At 43.5% G+C, this 19,703-nt stretch overlaps 1 protein-coding gene across 1 annotated transcript in view; it reads left to right on the top strand.

Annotated features, from left to right (window-relative positions):
• LOC130282953 (oocyte zinc finger protein XlCOF7.1-like) overlaps nucleotides 1-6,724 on the top strand; it is a 38,016-nt gene extending 31,292 nt beyond the window's left edge. The window contains exon 12 of the mRNA XM_056531961.1: nucleotides 4,385-6,724. Within this exon, the coding sequence (XP_056387936.1) occupies nucleotides 4,385-5,334 (950 nt within the window). The 3' untranslated portion in view covers nucleotides 5,335-6,724. The remainder of the gene's footprint in view (nucleotides 1-4,384) is intronic.
• Nucleotides 6,725-19,703: the final 12,979 nt, after the last annotated feature.

Raw genomic sequence — 19,703 nt, 5'->3', positions numbered from 1 at the left:
GATCTCAGGCACTGAGCAGTTATTCGGTGATCGGACAACAGGAGGCAGGTAGGGGCCCTCCTGCTGTCCTACAGCTGTTCGGGATGCCGTGATTTCACCGCGGCGATCCCGAACAGCTCCCTGAGCTAACCGGCATTGGTTTACTTTCACTTTAGATGTGGCGTACGGGGCTGTGGCCCCACGTTCTAGAAAGAGAAAGGACCCAGGACATACCGGTACGTCCTTGTTCCTTAAGGGGTTAATAATCCTGTACAACAACCGGTGTAAACATAAAAAAAAAGAAACAACTCCCAAATTGCTGATGTTTGGTCACATCACATGCTAGAAACTTTTAATATGGCCAATGTACATCATTTTTCAAATAGAATCAGCTGAACACCTTTTTTTTTTTTGGCATTTTGACGTTTTTTCCAATTAATCAATGAAATAATCGATTATTAAAATAATCCTTAGCTGCAGCCCTACTCTGCACCCTGTATATTCCGTAACTATGCTTTTTTTTTCCTGCAGAGGGATCCAGCAAGAGTAATACACCCGAGAGAAGTCAGAGTCCTCCTTATTCTGATGATTGGTCCGATGAAGATGATGATGATGATGATCTGGCGGATCATGGGGTACGTTACTGGGATAAAGGTGAACAGTCATTACTTGAGATGTTGTGTCATCTCTTACTGTATGTTTCTGTTATAGGTGAATAAACTGGTCATTGTAAAAGTGGAAGATACAGAAGGGGATGACGAGTATATGGGAAGTGAAGTGCATTACGATGAGGATTGTATTACAGAAGTGCATTACGATGAGGATTGTGTTACAGATAACAGCCAAGGTAAAATCACCACGACTGCTGCCTTTTATCTGTGTAAACTAACAAGAAAAGAGGAGATGCCTTCCTATTTACATCAACAAAGGGACCTGACTTTTTACATAACTTTATACGATGGTTGGTTGTCAGGATTATATTTACTAGCGATTTTCTGTCTTTAAATGAAACAAGTCATCAGATTTTACCCTATATAACGCTTGGCAAAGTATTATATAGGGTAAAATCTTTATCCTCACCATCCCCGGGGGATGCTCCTGCCCCCAGGGATGGGGAAGATATGAAGTTATAAACTAGGCCCCGCCGCACCCATAAGTAGTCCCCTGTACAGGGAACTCCTCTCACCTAGTCCCGTTCTTCAGCCGGCAGCTACGCCCCCTTCGCTTGATTGATGGGCCGCACCATCGCTCTGCTTCGACATTTCAGTGAGCAGAGTGATGACACGGCCTGTCAATCAAGCGGAGGGGGCGTCGCTGCCGGCTGAAGAACAGGACTAGGTGAGAGGAGCTCCCCGCCCAGGGGACTACTTGCGGGGCTGGCAGGGGCTAGTTTATAAGTTCATATCCTCACCATCCCTGGGGGCAGGAGCGTCTCCCGGGGATGGTGCGGATAAAGATTTTACCTTATATAATACTTGGCCAAGCGTTATATAGGGTAAAATCTGATGATTTGAGAACTTTGCCAACAATAACTTATCCCCTATCTACAGGGTAGCGGATAATTAGCTGATAGCTGGGGGTCTCACTGCTGGGATCCCCCCCGCGATCACCAGGACAGGACCTGGCACTCAGTGAGAAATGCATGCTGCAGGCAGCATGTTCTCTATTCATTTCTATGGGAGCGCTCGGGCATCATCAGCGCTCTCATAGATATAAATGGAGCGCGTGCCATCTACCGGTAGAGGACACTCGCTACTCATTGAGATAGTGGGGGTCCTGTCCCAGAGATCACGGGGGGCTCCCAGTGGTTAGACCCCCCCACGATCAGCTACTCATCCCCTATCCTGTGAATAAGGGATAAGTTAACCTTTGCTGGAGTTCTCCTTTTAAATTGTCTAAGTAAATGTAAAAACTTGGTATTTCTGATTTTCTACAGTATATTTTCATTTACGGTTCCTTTTAGGTCTGATAGCCTTGTGTGGGAGGCATGGATTTAGTGGTGTAAATCTGTTTAAAAATTATCAATAGGCCACATGATTGGGCATTATTGCTTGTGCATGTGTATACAGGGGTCCCTTAAGTTATAATATTCATTGGTTCTAGGTAAACACTGAAACCACTGTACCTTGAAATGATAACTCTATGAAAAACTAGTAATTGATATCCAAAGTCTCTAAAATGTCACATAAAATAGGAAAAAATGAAGAAACATGGCAAAATGACTGAGAGATAGCAGGTCCTTACATAACAAAACAGAAATAGCTGCAAGAAGCTATAAATCAACTTATATGTAGAGTGCAGGAGCGTCCAGTGTCTCGTACTGTAAGTCTGCAGACTTTCCAAATGCATTGTAAAACCTGTAATGTTGTTCAATGTTGACTTCCTTTTGAAGACAGATTAAAGGGGTACTCCTGTGGAAAACTTTATTATTATTATTTTTTTTATTTTTTTTTTTAGATCAACTGGTGCCAGAAAGTTAAACAGATTTGTAAATTACTTCTATTTAAAAAATCTTAATCCTTCCAGTACTTCTTAGCTGCTGAATACTACAGAGGAAATTCTTTTCTTTTTGGAACACAGTGCTCTCTGCTGACATCATGACCACAGTGCTCTCTGCTGACATCTCTGTCCATTTTAGGAACTGTCCAGAGCAGCATATGTTTGCTATGGGGATTTTCTCCTACTCTGGACAGTTCCTAAAATGGACAGAGATGTCAGTCGAGAGCTCTGTGTTCCAAAAAGAAAAAAATTTCCCCAGTAGTATTCAGCAGCTAATAAGTACTGGAAGTATTACGATTTTTTTTTAATAGGAGTAATTTACAAATCTGTTCAACTTTCTGCCACCAGTTGATTTATAAAAAAAAATAAATTAAAAAAAAAAGGTTTCCACCAGAGTACACTATACCAGCTTCCTCTATTCCATAGCTTTATCCCACTTACTGTCAAGAATCCCCTTCTATGTTGGTGTGGAACAGGGTTTTCCAACTAGCGTGCCTCCAGCTGTTGCGAAACTACAACTCCCAGCATGCCCGGACAGCCGTTGGCTGTCCGGGCATCCTGGGAGTTGTAGTTTTGCAACAGCTGGAGGCACCCTGGTTGGTAAACACTGGTGTAGAAACTAATCTAGACCATCAGGCTTCACATTAGACTGTCCTTTCTCTCACACTCCCTTCACAAAGACATCAGAAGATGTCATGCCTTGAACTCTCTCCCATTAGTCATGTTCTGGCAAAACTTACCTATTAAAGTGTTACTCCGCTCCTCAGCGTCCGGAACATTGAGTTCCGAATGCTATGTGCGGGATTCAGTGTTCACGCCCGCCCCTCTTGTGACGTCACACCCTGTCATGTGATGCCACTTGCCGTAGACTTTCATTGAGGGGGCAGGCCGTGAAGTCACGAGGGGCGGGCGTCAACACGGAAGCCCGCACACAGCGTTCGGAACTCAATGTTCCGGACGCTGGGGAGCGGAGTAACCCTTTAGAATAGTTGTCCAGGAATAGAAAACAAGAGCTAATTTCTTCCAAAAACAGCGCCATCTTTGTCCTTACATGGTATTGCAGCTCTATTCCATTGAAGTGAATGGAGACAAGCCTTAATACCACCTCTAGACCTGAGGTCAGGGGCGGCTGTGTTTTTGAAGGAATTTAGCTGGTTTAGGCAATTATTCTATTGAGGCTGTAGATACACTTTCTGTGTTAAAGGGGTACGCCGGTGAAAAAAAAATATAAATTTTTTTAATTAACTGGTGCCAGAAAGTTGAGCATACGGTATTTTTAAATTATATTCTATTTAAAAATCTTAATCCTTCCAGGATTTGTCAGCTGCTGTATGCTCCATAGAAAGTTCTTTTCTTTTTGAATTTTATTTTCTGTCTGACCACAGTGCTCTCTGCTGACACCTCTGTCCATGTCAGGAACTGTCCAGAGCAGGAGCAAATCCCCCATAGCAAACCTATCCTGCTCTGGAAAGTTCCTGACATGGACAGGGGTGTCAGCAGAGAGCACTGTGGCCAGACAGAAAAGAAACTCAAAAATAATAGAACTTCCTCTGTAGTGTACAGCCGCTAAGTACTGGAAGGATTAAGAATTTTTAAATAGAAGTAATTTACAAATCTGTTTTAACTTTCTGGAACCAATTGATTTAAAAATAATAATAAAAGGGGAACTCCAATGGAAATTATTATTATTAAGTATTGATTGTTATACAATACCTCCTTAGCTTTGTTACAAATAGTGAAATGAATGGGTATTCTCTGACTTTTATCTTGTGGTGTTTGATTTCAGCGGATGAAGAAAATAGTGGTAAAACGTCAGACTTTAAGACTGAAGATAATGAAGAATATCCCAGTAGCCCACCTGACTACTCTAACAATGAAGATGCTTTTCCAGATGCACTAAAGTCAGATGACACTATTGAGACCTTTTTTTCGTGCGTTGATTGTGGCAAGTGTTTTAGCCAAAGAATAAATCTCATGAGACATCAAAAGATCCACAAAGGAGAAAAACCGTTCCCATGCTCCATGTGTGGCAAGTGCTTCACTCATAAGTCAGACGTGGTCCGGCACCAAAGAATCCACACGGGGGAACGGCCGTTTCCTTGCTCGGAATGTGGAAAGTCATTTTCGCAGAAATCTGTTCTTATTCAACACCAGAGGATTCACAATGGTGAAAAACCATTTTCGTGTTCTGAATGTGGCCGTTGCTTTACACAGAAATCTATTCTTATTAAACATCAAAAAGTTCACACAGAGGAGCGCCCGTTTGCCTGTCCTGAATGCGGGAAATGCTTCACAAGGAAATCCGTTCTTCTCGAGCATCAGCGCAGCCACTTCAGTGAGAACCCTTTCCCCTGTTTTGATTGCGGCCAGTTCTTTGCGAAAAAATCTGATCTTGATGAACACCAGGTCATTCACAATAGCGAGAAGCCGTTTTCGTGTTCTCAGTGCGACAAATACTTCAAATTCAAATCTGATCTTGTTCGACATGAGAGAATCCACACAGGGGAGAAACCATTTTCCTGTTCAGAATGCGGGAAATGTTTCTCGCAGAAATCGGATGTTGTCATACACCAGAGAATTCATAAAGGAGAGAAGCCTTTCCCATGTGAGGAATGCGGAAAATCCTTTACCCAGAAGTCTGTCCTCCTCAATCATCAGATAATGCACACGGGACAGAAGCCCTTTTCCTGCCCTGACTGCGGGAAGTTTTTTACACGGAAATCCAACCTCATTAAACATCAGTCCATGCACACGGGGGTGAAGCCGTTTTCGTGTTCTGACTGTGGTAAAAGTTTTACGCGGAGATCTCGTTTCCTCAAACATCAGGAGAATCACAGAAAGCCTAATGAGAGCTAGAATCAGGAACTCTTACATCCAAAGACCAAATTTCACTAAAGAAGCACTCTGGGAATTTTGTTTTTCTTTTGTGCTTACAGTGCAGCAGAGGCTATTTTTGGAGAATTATATAGAGATCCTAGAATATGCCTTGTGCATACCTCTTGTAGCTGATATGACAGGCTTGGGTTAGGCTTCATTTTGGATGGAAATCAATCATAGAAATGATTCTGTAATGCTGCTTGTATTTCCCTTTCAAAGGAGAACTCCAGCCATATGAAATTACCTTTTTATATAGCTGCACATGATAGTTATATAACTTTGCAATGTGAAGTGTAATCTTTGATTACCACATACCCTGTTTCTCTCCAGACAGGAAGTCCAGAGATCTTATCACACTGATGGACACTTAACACTCCCTTCTCCTCAGCTCAGAGATCTGACAGCTTCATGGTGCCGTGTTTGAGTGTCCCTGATTGGCTGGAGGGCAACACACTTGCCTCACTGTTCACTCAGTAGCCTCTCCCTGCAGCTCACACAGGAAACAAGCCCAATATGTGTAGTTATTTATTATTTTTTTTTTTTTTTATTTTTTTTTTAGCCGTGCAGGATTCTTAAAGGCTGTTTATAGAGGGGTCTGATTTTAAAACAAATCAGCTGGGGTGCCTTGAGCCATGGTGAGCTTATATATATATAATTTATTTAAGCTAAGTTATACCACTTTTGGCTTGATATCTCCTTTAAATCCTCTGACTTTAGGAATGGTGTTTGATCACCGCACCTAGCCATCTAATCAGGCTGCTAGTGTTGAAGTTAACCCTGGTGAACTCAATAGACTGAAGTGGGGGTCGGGTCAGTTCACATTATGTGCAGTTTTGATGCATTTTCCTATTTAAAGTGCGTTTTTAGAGAAATATTGCCACAAGGTGAAAGTGGTTTGACCTATAATAATTGAGGTATTTTAATAAGTATTTCGGCTGTGTTCACAAGTTGAATTTTTACAGCATATATTTACTGCACTTTGGCTGTTTCTGCTGCAGTATTACAAAATTGCGGTAAAGTGACACATTTTTACAGTGATATGCACAATTGCAGTACAATAGCACCTTTTGTGGTGTGATTTTGGGAAAATCATGGCAAAAAAAAATGAGGGGAATTAATGTTAGTGTGAGTGGTGAACATTTTTTTCATATTTTTGTATTGTTGTGGCAATGTGTATGTGCCAAATTTATTAAATGATCGTTAGACATGTAATAAATATGGTGCTAGTACATATATATTTTTTTAAACACTTTGGTCCCCAGCCGTAGTAGATCACAGGAAGTAGCTGGACCAAGGTTTGACTTCCTTTTGACAAATTAAAGGGGTACTCCTGTGGGAATTTTTTTTTTTTTTTTTTTTTTTTTATCAACTGGTGCCAGAAAGTTAAACAGATTTGTAAATGACTTCTATTAAAAAATCTAAATCCTTCCAGTACTTATTAGCTGCTGAATACTACAGAGGAAATGCTTTTCTTTTTGGATTTCTCTTCGGCATGACCACAGTGCTCGCTGCTGACCTCTGCTGTCCATTTTAGGAACTGTCCAGAGCAGGAGAAAATCCCCATAGCAAACATATCCTGCTCTGGACAGTTCCTAAAATGGACAGCAGGGGTCAGAAGAGAAATCCAAAAAGAAATCATGACAGAAGAGAAATCCAAAAAGAAAAGCATTTCTTCTGTAGTATTCAGCAGCTAATAAGTACTGGAAGGATTTAAAAAATTTTTATAGAAGTAATTCACAAATCTGTGTAACTTTCTGGAGCCAGTTGATTTAAAAAAAATGTTTTCCACAGGAATACCCCTTTAATTCAGGTAATGTTCTGAGAGTCACACTGATCATATGACCAAATTAGCACAATGTAACTCGTAGATGCAGCTGTGCTGCAATAAGGCAAATAGTGCTGTACGACTAGTGATGGTGAGAGTGCATCATATGGGGAAAAAAAAACGAAAAAGCCTGGATTGCTTCTTTAGTATGAATCTGGGACCTTTCTTCTACTCTACATTGATTTGTCTTCCATTTAGTTTTCCTGACAGGCCCCTTGGCACCTTTTTTATATGATGTGCATTATCAGCTCTGCCCTTTAATGTGAACTTCTCAGCCTTCTCCTCAATTATTCCGATTTTTCTTTTAAGAGACTTATTCAGAAATTGATAAACTGGCTTGAAACGAATCAACAAAAATGTAAAAATTCTCGCCCTACCTAACCCGGACGCACACCTAGATTTTGGAAAAGTATTGTGGCTTTTGAATCAAATTTTATTGTATGAAATTTGAAGAGTTTATCTTCACTGTTGACTTACAATCAGATTGTAGTGTTGATGTCCATATCTTTCATGTCAAATGAATTCTACTGATTTGAGTTTTGTTGTGCTTGTTCCATTTTACAGATCCTTATCCACAAGGTTTGGGGCTTCTGAAAAGGTTCTATCTAGGGCTGCATGATTTGGGAGAATGTGCTTATGCGATTAGGGAGGTAATTATTGCGATTTCGATATGCGATATAATCAAGTGGGGAAATTACCCAATTTCATGTCCAATCTCTCCCATTTCACCCCACCCCAATTCATTTCTGTCCCTCTTTTCACATCCCCCCCCCCAATGTCCCATCGCCTCCATTACTATTGTGCCGAGGCGTGAGGGGAAACATTAAAAAAAAAAAAAAAAAAAAAATCCTGATGCTTACCTACCCTGATCCCCTGTAGGTCTGTTGCAGATCCTGTTCCCCTCTATGCAGTCCGGTGTCTTATGGGACTTGCAAGACCTTTCTGCTCAGCCAATCACAGGCCTGACTCAGGACTCAGCTGTGGCCACTGATTGGCTGAGCAGGAAAGGTCCTGGAACCAGCTGATTGTCAGGCACACAGCAGAAACCGGGACTGAGGGCTAGATGAGCATCAGGCTTAGGTTTCCCAATTCTCCTATTATTATTTAGGACAGTGTTTCCTAACCAGGGTGCATTTAGCTGTTGCTAAACTACAACCCCCAGTATGCCCAGACAGCCAAAGGCTGTCCGGGGATGCTGGGAGTTGTAGTTTAGCAACAGCTGGAGGCCTCCCGATTGGGCAACACTGATTTAGCATTTGAATTTCGTTGCCGCAGGTAATCACAGGATTTCCCAGGGGGATATATTGCAATTTGCAAAAATCGAGATTTGATTGTGATATATTGTGCAGCCCTAGTTCTTTCCATATACACTGCTCAAAGAAATAAAGGGAACACTTAAACATCACAATGTAACGCCAAGTCAATCAAACTTCTGTGAAATCACACTGTCCACTCAGGAAGCAACACTGATTGACAATCAATTTCACATGCTGTCGTGCAAATGGAACAGACAACAGGTGGAAATTAAATGCAATTAGCAAGACACCCCCAATAAAGGAGTGGTTCTGCAGGTGGTGACCACAGACCACTTCTCTATTCCTATGCCTCCTGGCTGATGTTTTGGTCACTAATGAATGCTGGCGGTGCTTTCACTCTAGTGGTAGCATGAGACGGAGTCTACAACCCACACAAGTGGCTTAGGTAGTGCAGCTCATCCAGGATGGCACATCAATGCGAGCTGTGGCAATAAGGTTTGCTGTGTCTGTCAGCATAGTGTCCAGAGCATGGAGGCGCTACCAGGAGACGTGGAGGAGGCCGTAGGAGAGCAATAACCCAGCAGCAGGACCGCTACCTCCGCCTTTGTGCAAACAGCACTGCCAGACCCTGCAAAATGACCTCCAGCAGGCCACAAATGTGCACGTGTCCACTCAAAAGGTCAGAAACAGACTCCATGAGGGTGGTATGAGGGCCCAACATCAACAGGTGGTGGTCGTGCTTACAGCCCAACATTGTGCAGGACATTTGGCATTTGCCAGAGAACACAAAGATTGGCAAATTCACCACTGGTGCCCTGTGCTCTTCACACATGAAAGCAGGTTCACACTGAGCAGATGTGACAGTCTGGAGATGCCGTGGAGAACGTTCTGCTGCCTGCAACATCCTCCAGCATGACCAGTTTGGCGGTGGGTCAGTAATGGTGTGGGGTGACATTTTTTGGGGGGGGCCGCACAGCCCTTCATGTGCTTGCCAGAGGTAGCCTGACTGCCATTAGGTACCGAAATGAGATCCTCAGACCCTTTGTGAGACCATATACTGGTGCGGTTGGCCCTGGGTTCCTCCTAATGCAAGACAATGCTAGGCCTCATGTGGCTGGAGTGTGTCAGCAGTTCCTACAAGAGGAAGGCATTGATGCTATGGACTGGCCCGCCCATTCCCCAGACCTGAATCCGATTGAGCACATCTGGGACATCATGTCTCGCTCCATCCACCAGTTGCACCTCATCAGGAGCATGCCCAGGCATTGTAGGGAGGTCATACGGGCACGTGGAGGCCACACACACACCACTAAGCCTCATTTTGACTTGTTTTAAGGACATTACATCAAAGTTGGATCAGCCTGTAGTGTGGTTTTCCACTGTGATTTTGAGTGTGACTCCATATCCAGACCTCCATGGGTTGATAAATTTGATTTCCATTGATGATTTTTGTGTGATTTTGTTGTCAGCACATTCAACTATGTAGAGACGAAAGTATTTCATACGATTTAGGTTGTGCTATCTTGGTGTTCCCTTAATTTTTTTGAGCAGTGTATCTCCACTATTAGCTGTAGTGGAGAACCAGTTTAGTTTTTCTTATGCTAGATAACCCCTTTAAGGAAACAGCAGTTTTTCTTTTCTGGAGGACATAGCAAACTACAATTTTCACTATAGGACCAGAGCAATTTTTTTTCACATCTGACCACTGTCACTTTAAGCATTGATAACTCTGGGGTGCTTTTACTTTTCATTCTGATTCCAAGATTGTTTTTTCATGACATTCTACTTTGTTAGTGGTAAAATTTTGTCGATACTTGCAACATTTCTTGATGAAAAATTTGAACATTTTGCATTTTTCTAACTTTGAAGCTCTCTGCTTGTAAGGAAAATAGACATTCCAAATAAATTATATTTTGAAACCATACAATATGTCTACTTTGTTTGCATCATAAAGTTGACATGTTTTTACTTTTGGAAGACACCAGAGGGCTTCAAAGTTAAGCAGCAATTTTCCAATTTTAAAAAAAAATTTCAAAATCTGAATTTTTCATGGACCAGTTCAGGTTTGAAGGGGCTTCATATTAGAAATACCCAACAAATGACCCAATTATAAAAACTGCACCCCTCAAAATATTCAAAAGGACATTCGGTAAGTGTGTTAACCCTTTTAGGTGTTTCACAGGAATAACGCTCGCATGTTCTTGTAGACCCAGTTTTTGAAGTTTTACAAGGGGTAAAAGGATAACAATCCTCCCAATTTCTCTCGAGTAAGGAAATATTTCATATGTGTATATCAAGTGTTCAGCGGGCGCAGTAGAGGGCTCAGAAGGGAAGGAGCAACAATGGGATTTTGGAGAGTGAGTTTTTCTGAAATGGTTTTTGGGGGGCATTTCACATTTAGGAAGTCCCTATGGTGCCAGAACAGCAGAAAACGCCCCCACATGGCATACCATTTTGGAAACTTCACCCCTCAAGGCACGTAACAAGGGGTCCAGTGAGCCTTAACACCCCACAGGTGTTTGACGACTTTTTGTTAAAGTCGGATGAGTAAATTAAAAAAAATATTTTTTTCACTAAAGTGCAGTTTTTTTTCTACAAAATTTAAGTTTTTTATAAAGGGTAATGGGAGAAAAGGCTCCCCAAAATTTGTAACCCCATCTCTTCTGAGTATGGAAATATTCCATGTTAGGACGTAAAATGCTTAGAAGAGAGAGTCACATTTGGCTTTTGGAAAGCAAATTTTGCTGAAATGGTTTTTGGGGGGCATGTCGCATTTAGGAATCCCCTATGGTGCCAGAACAGCAAAAAAATAAAAAAAAAATAAACACTTGGCATACTATTTTGGAAACTACACCCCTCAAGGAATGTAACAAGGGGTACAGGGAGCCTTAACACCTCACAGGTATTTCACTACTTTTTGTTCAAATGTGTAAATGAAAAAAAAACAAAACATTTTCACTAAAATGCAGTTTTTCCCCCCAAATTTTACATTTACAAGGGGTAATAGGAGAAAATTACCCACAAAATTTGTAACCCCATTTCTTCTGAGCATGGAAATACCTCATCTCTGGACGTCAAGTGCTCTGCGGGCGAACTACAATGCTCAGAAGAGGAGGAGTGCCATTGAGCTTTTGAAAAGAGAATTTGTTTAGAAAGGAAGTCGGGGGTCATGTGCATTTACAAAGCCCCCCATGGTGCCAGAACAGTGGATTTCCCCACGTGTGACCCCATTTTGGAAACTACTTAGCCAATAGACTAGAATGCATCATGTTCTAAAAATCCTCTAAAGCAAAAGCCGCACATATTTAGACTGCGACTTTCTGTGCGACAAATTTAGATGGGAAAAACCAGTCTAAATCCTTTGATAAATCTCCCCCAATGTGTGAATGTTCCAGCATCACGTCCAAACGGCTAAAGATATTAACATGAAACTTGGCACACATGTTACTTATCTGTCAAAAACAAACATAGGATAGGTAATTTAACCCTTACTCACCCCCATTTGTCAGGGGCGGAGTTTTTGTTTAAAGTCCCATACAAGTCTATGGGAAATTTCTGTTACTGTATAACTTCCAAACAGCTCGAGATATTTTGATAATACTTGGTCACATGTTACTTATGTGTCCACTTAATATATAGGATAGTTTAATTAAACCCTTAACTACGCCTGATTCGTGAGGGTCAGGGTTTTTTGTTTAAAGTCCCATGCAAATCAATGGGAAATGTATGTTCCCACATAACTTGTGTACGGCTGGAGATATTTCAATACCTGGTACACATATTACTTATATGTCAAATAAAAATATATGATAATTAAATTAACCCTTACCTACACCCTTATATAAAAGATGGGTTTTTGTTTAAAGTCCCATGCAAGTATATGGGACTTCCAGTACCTTACTCCACAAGCTCCGCTCTGCATCACCTGGTAAATGTGTCAGTCTGGCTTGCAAGCCACACCCCATCTCGCAGACAAGATGGGATATGATGTCGATAGGAGGACGGGATAGGAGGACTGGATATGAGGACAGGATATGAGGTCGAGATTGAAATTCCAAGAAAAAAAAACTGTGCAAAGTCAAAAACCGGATGGTGAAAACTGGATGGAACCATACACACAAACGGTTCCCATTGACTCCCATGTTAAAAAAAAAAAAAAAAAAAACGTATACGTTTCAATACGGTTTTCACACAGAGACCAAAAACCGTGGTAGGCTGCGGTTTTGGGTATGGGTAAAAAACCGACAAAACCATACAGGTTGCAAAACGGACACAAACAGATGCATCGTTTGGCATACAGTTTTCAATGGAGAGTCAATGCATATGGTATTCAATACGGTTCCGTACGGTTTTCAAATTGAAATCGTATACGGGAACTGTATTGCAAAAACGTGGTGTGAAGCCAGCCTTAGCCTTCCCGATCCACCTCTGACTGTGTTAAGCCCGCAGAGGGCCCTCAATCTCTAGATAAGTGCAGGTCCCAGGTGGACCTGCTGTGCAGAAATGTCCCATATGGTAATACTCCTTTCAAGGGGTACTCCGCTGCCCCTGCGTTCAAAACAATATGTTCCAAACGCTTGGAATGGGTGGCGGGGGTCATGACCTCACGGCAACACCCCTCATGACATCATGCCACATCCCCTCAATGCAAGCCCCCTCCCATAGACTTGCATTGAGGGGGCGGGGCGTGACGGCATGAGCCGCCGGCTCCAGCGTTCGGAACAGTTTGTTCCAAACGCTGAGCAGCGGAGTACCCCTTTAAAGTGAAAATGGGCTGAGTACTTATCGGGTTAAAAAAGTGTATAGAATAAATGTTTTTTTAAGATATATTAACCCCCTAAAGTCCCCATAGGGGACTATTACAGGCAGCTATCCTTAGATTGCTCTCACTGTTCAGTGCTATGCCATAGGTACAAATAGGTCATTTTCCCTGTAAAAGCGTACCTGTTGTTTTAGGTGACTTTTCAGGATGCACTACCCTGTGTGTATACATGAGGAGCAGCACTATTTCTGCCCATTATATAACTTATATATGGTATTTTCTACAAATTTCTGCTCCGCAGGCTTCATCTTTTATTTGTCCTGCAGACACAGGACAACGCTGATCTGATTTTCACAGATCATTCCAGCAGCAGCAGTAGGGGGTAACAGGCGAAAGAGGAAAATTATTTTTCTAACAAGATATATCACAAAGTTTCCTTTATATTCGCTTGTACTATTGATCTATGCAAAGTTTGTTCAAATGGCAGTGACTATTTAAGACAAGGGCCTCAAAGGTAGTATTGTCTGAGTTACCGCCTGTGCCAGAAATAGATAAGCAGGAGGAGATAAGGGGAGCAAACAAGTGGCTCATGGACTGTAAAGGAAGGGGTGGGGAATCATGGTAGGTGAAATGTATACAGATAAGGTAAACTCACCATTAACCCCTTATGTACATAACCAATTTTAATTTAGCATTTTCATTTTTTCCTAAGGCCGCCTCCCATAAACAAGAATGGAGGGTGTGTGGTGTGGTGTCACATCCCCAGTTCTGGAAACCCAGTTCCGGGAGGTGTTTGGTCCTAGCGGTGGGACCCCCACGATCAGGTATCTTAACCCATTTGGATAGGGGATAAAATGTCTGGGCGGATACCTCTTTAAAGGAAAACTGTCAGCAACTTCTCCCACACTAAACCCAATACACTGGCCCTCATTTACTATTGCAAGCCCGACATGTTTGTTGGGTTGTGCGCCAGATTCTGCGCCAGAATTGAAAAGACTAACTCTCCATTTTGCTAAGAAAATCCCAAAAAGGGGCGTGACTGTCTGGGAAAGGGCCATGGTCACTGAAAAGGGGCGTGTTCCCGACATTTTCACAAAAAAACTACATATTTACTAAGGTTTCCACATAAAATGTGGTGGATTTGAGCTGAGGAAAACCAGACAGATCAGAGCAGGTGTAAAAAAAAAAAAAAAAAAAAAAAGCAAAATGTAGGGAAAGTGGAAAATGGTAGAGAAACCTTAGAAAATACTGTGGAAAATAAATTGTAGGGAATTAAAAGCCACAAGGAAACCTGCACAACACTCTTAGTAAATAAGGGCCACTGTGTTATAGTGTGGGTGAAAAGGGTTTCATACTTTTTTTGGTCCATCAACCGCCGAGTTATGCCCCTGTATAGGATTAGCGCTTTCAAGTCGGGACCCTCGCCGGCCGTCTGCTTCGGCCTCCTGCACTGAAGTTTCTATGCCCGCCCCTGTTGTTTGAATATTCATTATCTTCAACGCCACGTCCTAGTGATGTGGAGTCAAACATCCCTTGCGCGCAGCGCACTGTTTGCAGAGCGCATGATGCTGTGTGTACGTCTATACTGAAGCCTCGTTACTCCCGACTTATGTGCAGCTAGAGATCGGCACATGCGCAGTGACACTGCGCAGATCGAGAGCAGTACACAGAGCGCTCACGTCATCAGGACATGAAAGCTGGGTAAAATCTTTATGCGCATGCGCTCTGCAAACAGCGCTGCTCTCAGGAGATATGTGACTCCTTTTCACTAGGACGTGGAGTTGAAGATAAGGAATATTCAAACAGAGGCAGGCTTAGAAAATTCAGCGCGGGAGGCCGAAGAGGACGGCTGGGAAGGGTCCCGCCTTGAAAGGGCTAATCATACACTGAAGAAAGGAACTTTACAGGGTCATAACTTGGAGGCTGATGGACCAAAAAAGTAAGTGACCCCTGTATGGACTCCTGTTCACCCACACTATGACCCAGTGTATTGGGTTTGGGTGAACTTGCTGACAGTTTTCCTTTAAAACAATAGTCCAGGTTACACGCTTTCCTATTATTGTACTAGTTTTAAGTCAATTAAAACATTTTTAGTAAGTATGCTTATGCTCTATTCTGACACTAACTTTTTTTTTTTATTTCAACAAGAAACTTTATTAAACAAAAAGGAAAATAGGTGTACATACAAGTACCTTGACGTGTACAGACAGGATAAATCCAGAAAACAATGTAAGGCAGGAGCCAAAGCTCCTCAGTAAAGTAAAGTAACAACATTAGTCTCGTAAATCAGAACATAACAAGCACGTAAGGGGGGAAACCTTGACATAGGCAGTTTTTTGAGTTCGAGGGGACAGGTAAGGTGGTGGAGTAAGAGGGGGGGGGCAAAGCAGGGGAGGATAGGTTAGTAGGGGAAAAAAGAAAGGGAGAGGGTTCAGGTCAGGCCATATTGGAGAAAGCGGGGCGAGGCCGCAAAATCCAGCCAGTGGCGCCAGCACAGGATATATCGGTCAGTGGAGGCATTTAAATCTGACAGACATTCTTCTAACCCTTGAATGTGTAGGACTTCACAAAGCTAGTCAGTAGTCGTGGGGGGGAGGTGCTTGTCTAGGGATGACTCGTCTAGCTGCTGCTAGGAGAACACCTGTGAGACCCTTACGCAGAGATTCTGGGGAACCAGGCAGCATCCAGAGGAGTAGCATCTGGGGTGTATCCTCCAGCTGGGTACCAGTAATGTCCATGATGAGGGCACGCACCGAGCACCAGTATGAAGCTAACAGCGGGCAGGAGTGCCAGATATGTGTGTGTGTTCCCTCAGTTAGGCCACACCTCCAGCAAGCTTCTGGGACCGAGGGGTAAAAACAGTGAAGTAGAGCTGGGACCCTATACCACCGAGAGAGCAATGTATAATTAGTCTCCTGGAGGGTAACAGCTCTGGAGGTTTTATGACATAACATGTAGGAGGTTTCCCATTCCGCTGTGCTGGGGGTCTAATCCAATTCCCTCACCCAGTTCCGTTGGTACGGCAATAGGGAGCGGGAGTCACGAGTACAAAGCATGCAGTACACTAAGGACACCGTATGAGTGGGTCCAGACTGCGCTAAGCATAAACTTTCAAACGGGGTAGGATCCCTATGCAGCTCACCCGAGGCTCGCCATGTGTTGTCAAAGTGCCGGAGTTGAAGGTATTGGAATGAGTGTGACTGTAACAGTACGGTATCTCCTAGGATGTCAGATAGGGTCATCAAGGAGTAAGACTGAAGGACCCTGGTAATCGGGCAGGTATGGTTTAGATTTAAAAAGCCACCCGAAGAGGAACCCGGAGGGAAGTCCGGGTTTCCCACCAGGGGGGTCAAGAGGCCTAAGGGTTTGAGAAGGTTGAGTTTAGAGAGATGTGTGAGGCTGGAATTAATGATAACTCTTGAAACAAAAGGGAGAGGGCCTCTGGCGGCCATCGTCCAATACGCAGGGCGGATCCATGGGAGGGAGGTGAGAGGAAAAGGGGAAAGTTTATTTTCTAATTGGACCCACAGTTTAGCTGAAGAGGCATGGAACCCGTCGAGTACGCGGGTCGCAAGCGCGGCTATATAATATGGGTCGGGGAAGGCTAAACCCCATCTGTTTTAGGCTGTGCCAGGACAGTCTGGGAGAGGCGATGTCTTCCATTGGACCACACAAAATTAGAGAATAAGGTCGCCAGGGGTTTAAAATAAGCGCGTGAGAGTGTCACTGGCAGAATCTGGAACAGATAGAGCAAAGTGGCAGTAAATTCATCTTTAAGATATTGATACGCCCTATCCACGAGCAATCCTTTCGGTCCCACTTCGCGAGGTCACCCTTAAATCTAGTTATCAGGGGGTGGGGTTTAGCTCCACTATTCGCGAAAGGTCTTTGGTAATGAGTACCCCAAGGTAGCAGAACGAAGAGGGCTGCCAGGAGAAGGGATACAGTCCCTGCAACCCGAGGGCTCGGGAGGGGCCGAGGGAGCCATTCATGGCAACACTCTTGGAGATATTGATTTTATAATTGCTGAGAACACTGAAGTCCTCCAACGCTGACATCAGAGCGGGGAGTGACGTTTCAGGGGCGAAAATATAAAGGAGCAGATCGTCTGCAAATGCAGAGCATTTAACATACAAATCTCCAAACGGTATGCCACAAATGTTATCATCAAGTCTAATGGCTTGGAGCAAGTGCTCCATAACCAATACATAGAGAAAGGGGGAGAGGGGGCATCCCTGTTGGGTACCGTTGCGGATCAATACTGGGGAGGAAAGGGACCCGTTGATTCTAATCCTGGCCGTGGGATTACGATATAGGGCTAAAATACGACCATGGGCCCCAGGCCCAAGTGTCGCAGCACTCCCCCCATGAAGTCCCAACCCACCCGGTCAAAGGCTTTTTCAGCATTCAGGGACAACACCATACAGGGGAAATTAGAGGATTGTGCATGGTGGAGTAGGGTAAAGGTTTTGAGAGTGTTGCCGCGGGCTTCTCTAGAAGGGATAAACCCCACCTGATCCAGGTGTACCAGGGACTCCAAGAGGGGGGTGAGGCAGAGAGCTAATAGTTTAGCGTAAAGCTTGGCATCTATATTTAGTAGGGAGATGGGGCGATAACTCTGGCAAAGATTGGGGTCTTTGCCCTCCTTCGGGATTACCGTAATGTACGCTGCCAGGAAGGAGTCGGGGAAGTCAGAGGAGGGGGGTGACAGCATTAAAAGCGGCTAGAAGGAAGGGGGAGATTTCGGCTTTAAGCGTTTTATAGAACCGGGCGGTGTAACCATCAGGTCCTGGGGATTTACCTGAGGGGGAAGAGGAAATGGCTAAGTACAGTTCCTCAGCAGTAAAGGTATCCTCCAAGCTAGCCACAACCTCAGACGATAGGGAAGGCACCGCCGTACGGTGAAGGTATGAGGCTATCTCATGTGGAGGGGGAGTTGGAGTCCCGCCCACACCAGACAGGTCATACAGGTCATAGTAATAAGAATGGAAACAATGGAGTATATTGGAGGTAAGGTGTTCTAAGCCACCTTGGGGGGTTCTTAATCGAGGGGACAAAAGGGCAGCCCTCTTATCACTGACACTAACTTTTTATATACAGGCTGTATGAGGACTCATTTTTCTGCGCCTTGATCTGTCGTTTTTCTTGGCACCTTTTGTGTATATGTGGCTTTTTAATTACTTTTTATTCCATTTTGTTCTGGGATGTGATGTGACCAAAAATCAGCAATTTTGGATATTATTTTTTTTTTACATTTACAGTGCTAATCAGTGATATCAGCGCTCTGTTAATACTTGAGGCCACTTGAGCAAACCAGCAACCGTCATTGTATACTACAGATGCTGTGATCAACATTGATCACATCTAAAGGAATCATGGCGGACATCAGGATGTACTCTGGTGCGTTAATTACCAGGAGGCCAGTGCGTACATGTACGTTCTTTGTCATCTAGGGGTTAAATTCATCTGTCTAACTCAGAAAGAAGGGAAGTGCAGAGCCCAAAAGAATTAAAATAGACAAATCACTGGGTCACCGTATACTAAAGAAGTTAAAGGGGTACTCCGCGTTCTCTGCTGCAGCACCCCTGTGTGCCAGCTGCATGGAGCGAAGAACACTCCGTGGCTGATGACGGTCGATACAGGGGCCGGAGTATCGTGATGTCTTGGCCCCGCCCCCTCAATGCAAGCCTATTGGAGGGGGCGTGGTCGTGACATCACGATACTCTGGCCCCTGTATCGCCCGTCATCAGCCACGGAGCTTTCTTCGCTCAGTGCAGCAGGTGAATGTGGGTGCTGCAGGAGAGATCACAGGGGTCCCCAGCGGCATCCTTTGGATAGGGGATAAGATGTCTAGGGGCGGAGTACCCCTTTAAGTAACATGATTATTTTATTACTAGTATTTGTAGACTTTATATTATAGTGACAGGGTTTGTTCCCCAGGACTAGCACACAGTATATATTAGTGTATACCCTAATTTAATAGGACTCCAAAGCTTAATGGGGGAGATTTATGTGCGACTTTTTTGTGACTTTTGCTTTAGAGGATTTTTAGAACATGATGCATTCTAGTCTATTTTAGACGGAAAAATGCATTGGTGCTGAATTTATCAAAAGTGACTTTTCAGCTACAAGTCGCATCGGCTGAAAGTACGCCGAAATGTCAGACCGTACTGGAGCAGGTTTAAATACAATCTAAAGTATAGATCCTGAAGTCCGCGTGCAGAATTTATCAAGAGCCGTGCGCCTTTTGATAAATTAGGCACACAATAGACCGGCCTCACCCTCTGTAGTTTGGTCTATATTGATGCAGGACATAGACAACTTTGATAAATCTCCCCCAATGAGTCCCGTAAATTAGTAGATACCAGCAGAAATTGTCCCGAACACATTTACTAGGTGACTGTCTGCACCATTAAATGGAATGCAGTACACCAAAGTATACATCGGCATCCCTTTCTTGGCAGGATTCTGACAGATATCAGTGATGTACTGCTTTAACACAGTG

Source organism: Hyla sarda, chromosome 7 (genome assembly GCF_029499605.1).
Source record: "Hyla sarda isolate aHylSar1 chromosome 7, aHylSar1.hap1, whole genome shotgun sequence".
Taxonomy (NCBI): domain Eukaryota; kingdom Metazoa; phylum Chordata; class Amphibia; order Anura; family Hylidae; genus Hyla; species Hyla sarda.
The sequence above is the reverse complement of the archived record's forward strand: the minus strand, read 5'-3'. Positions and strand labels throughout refer to the sequence as shown.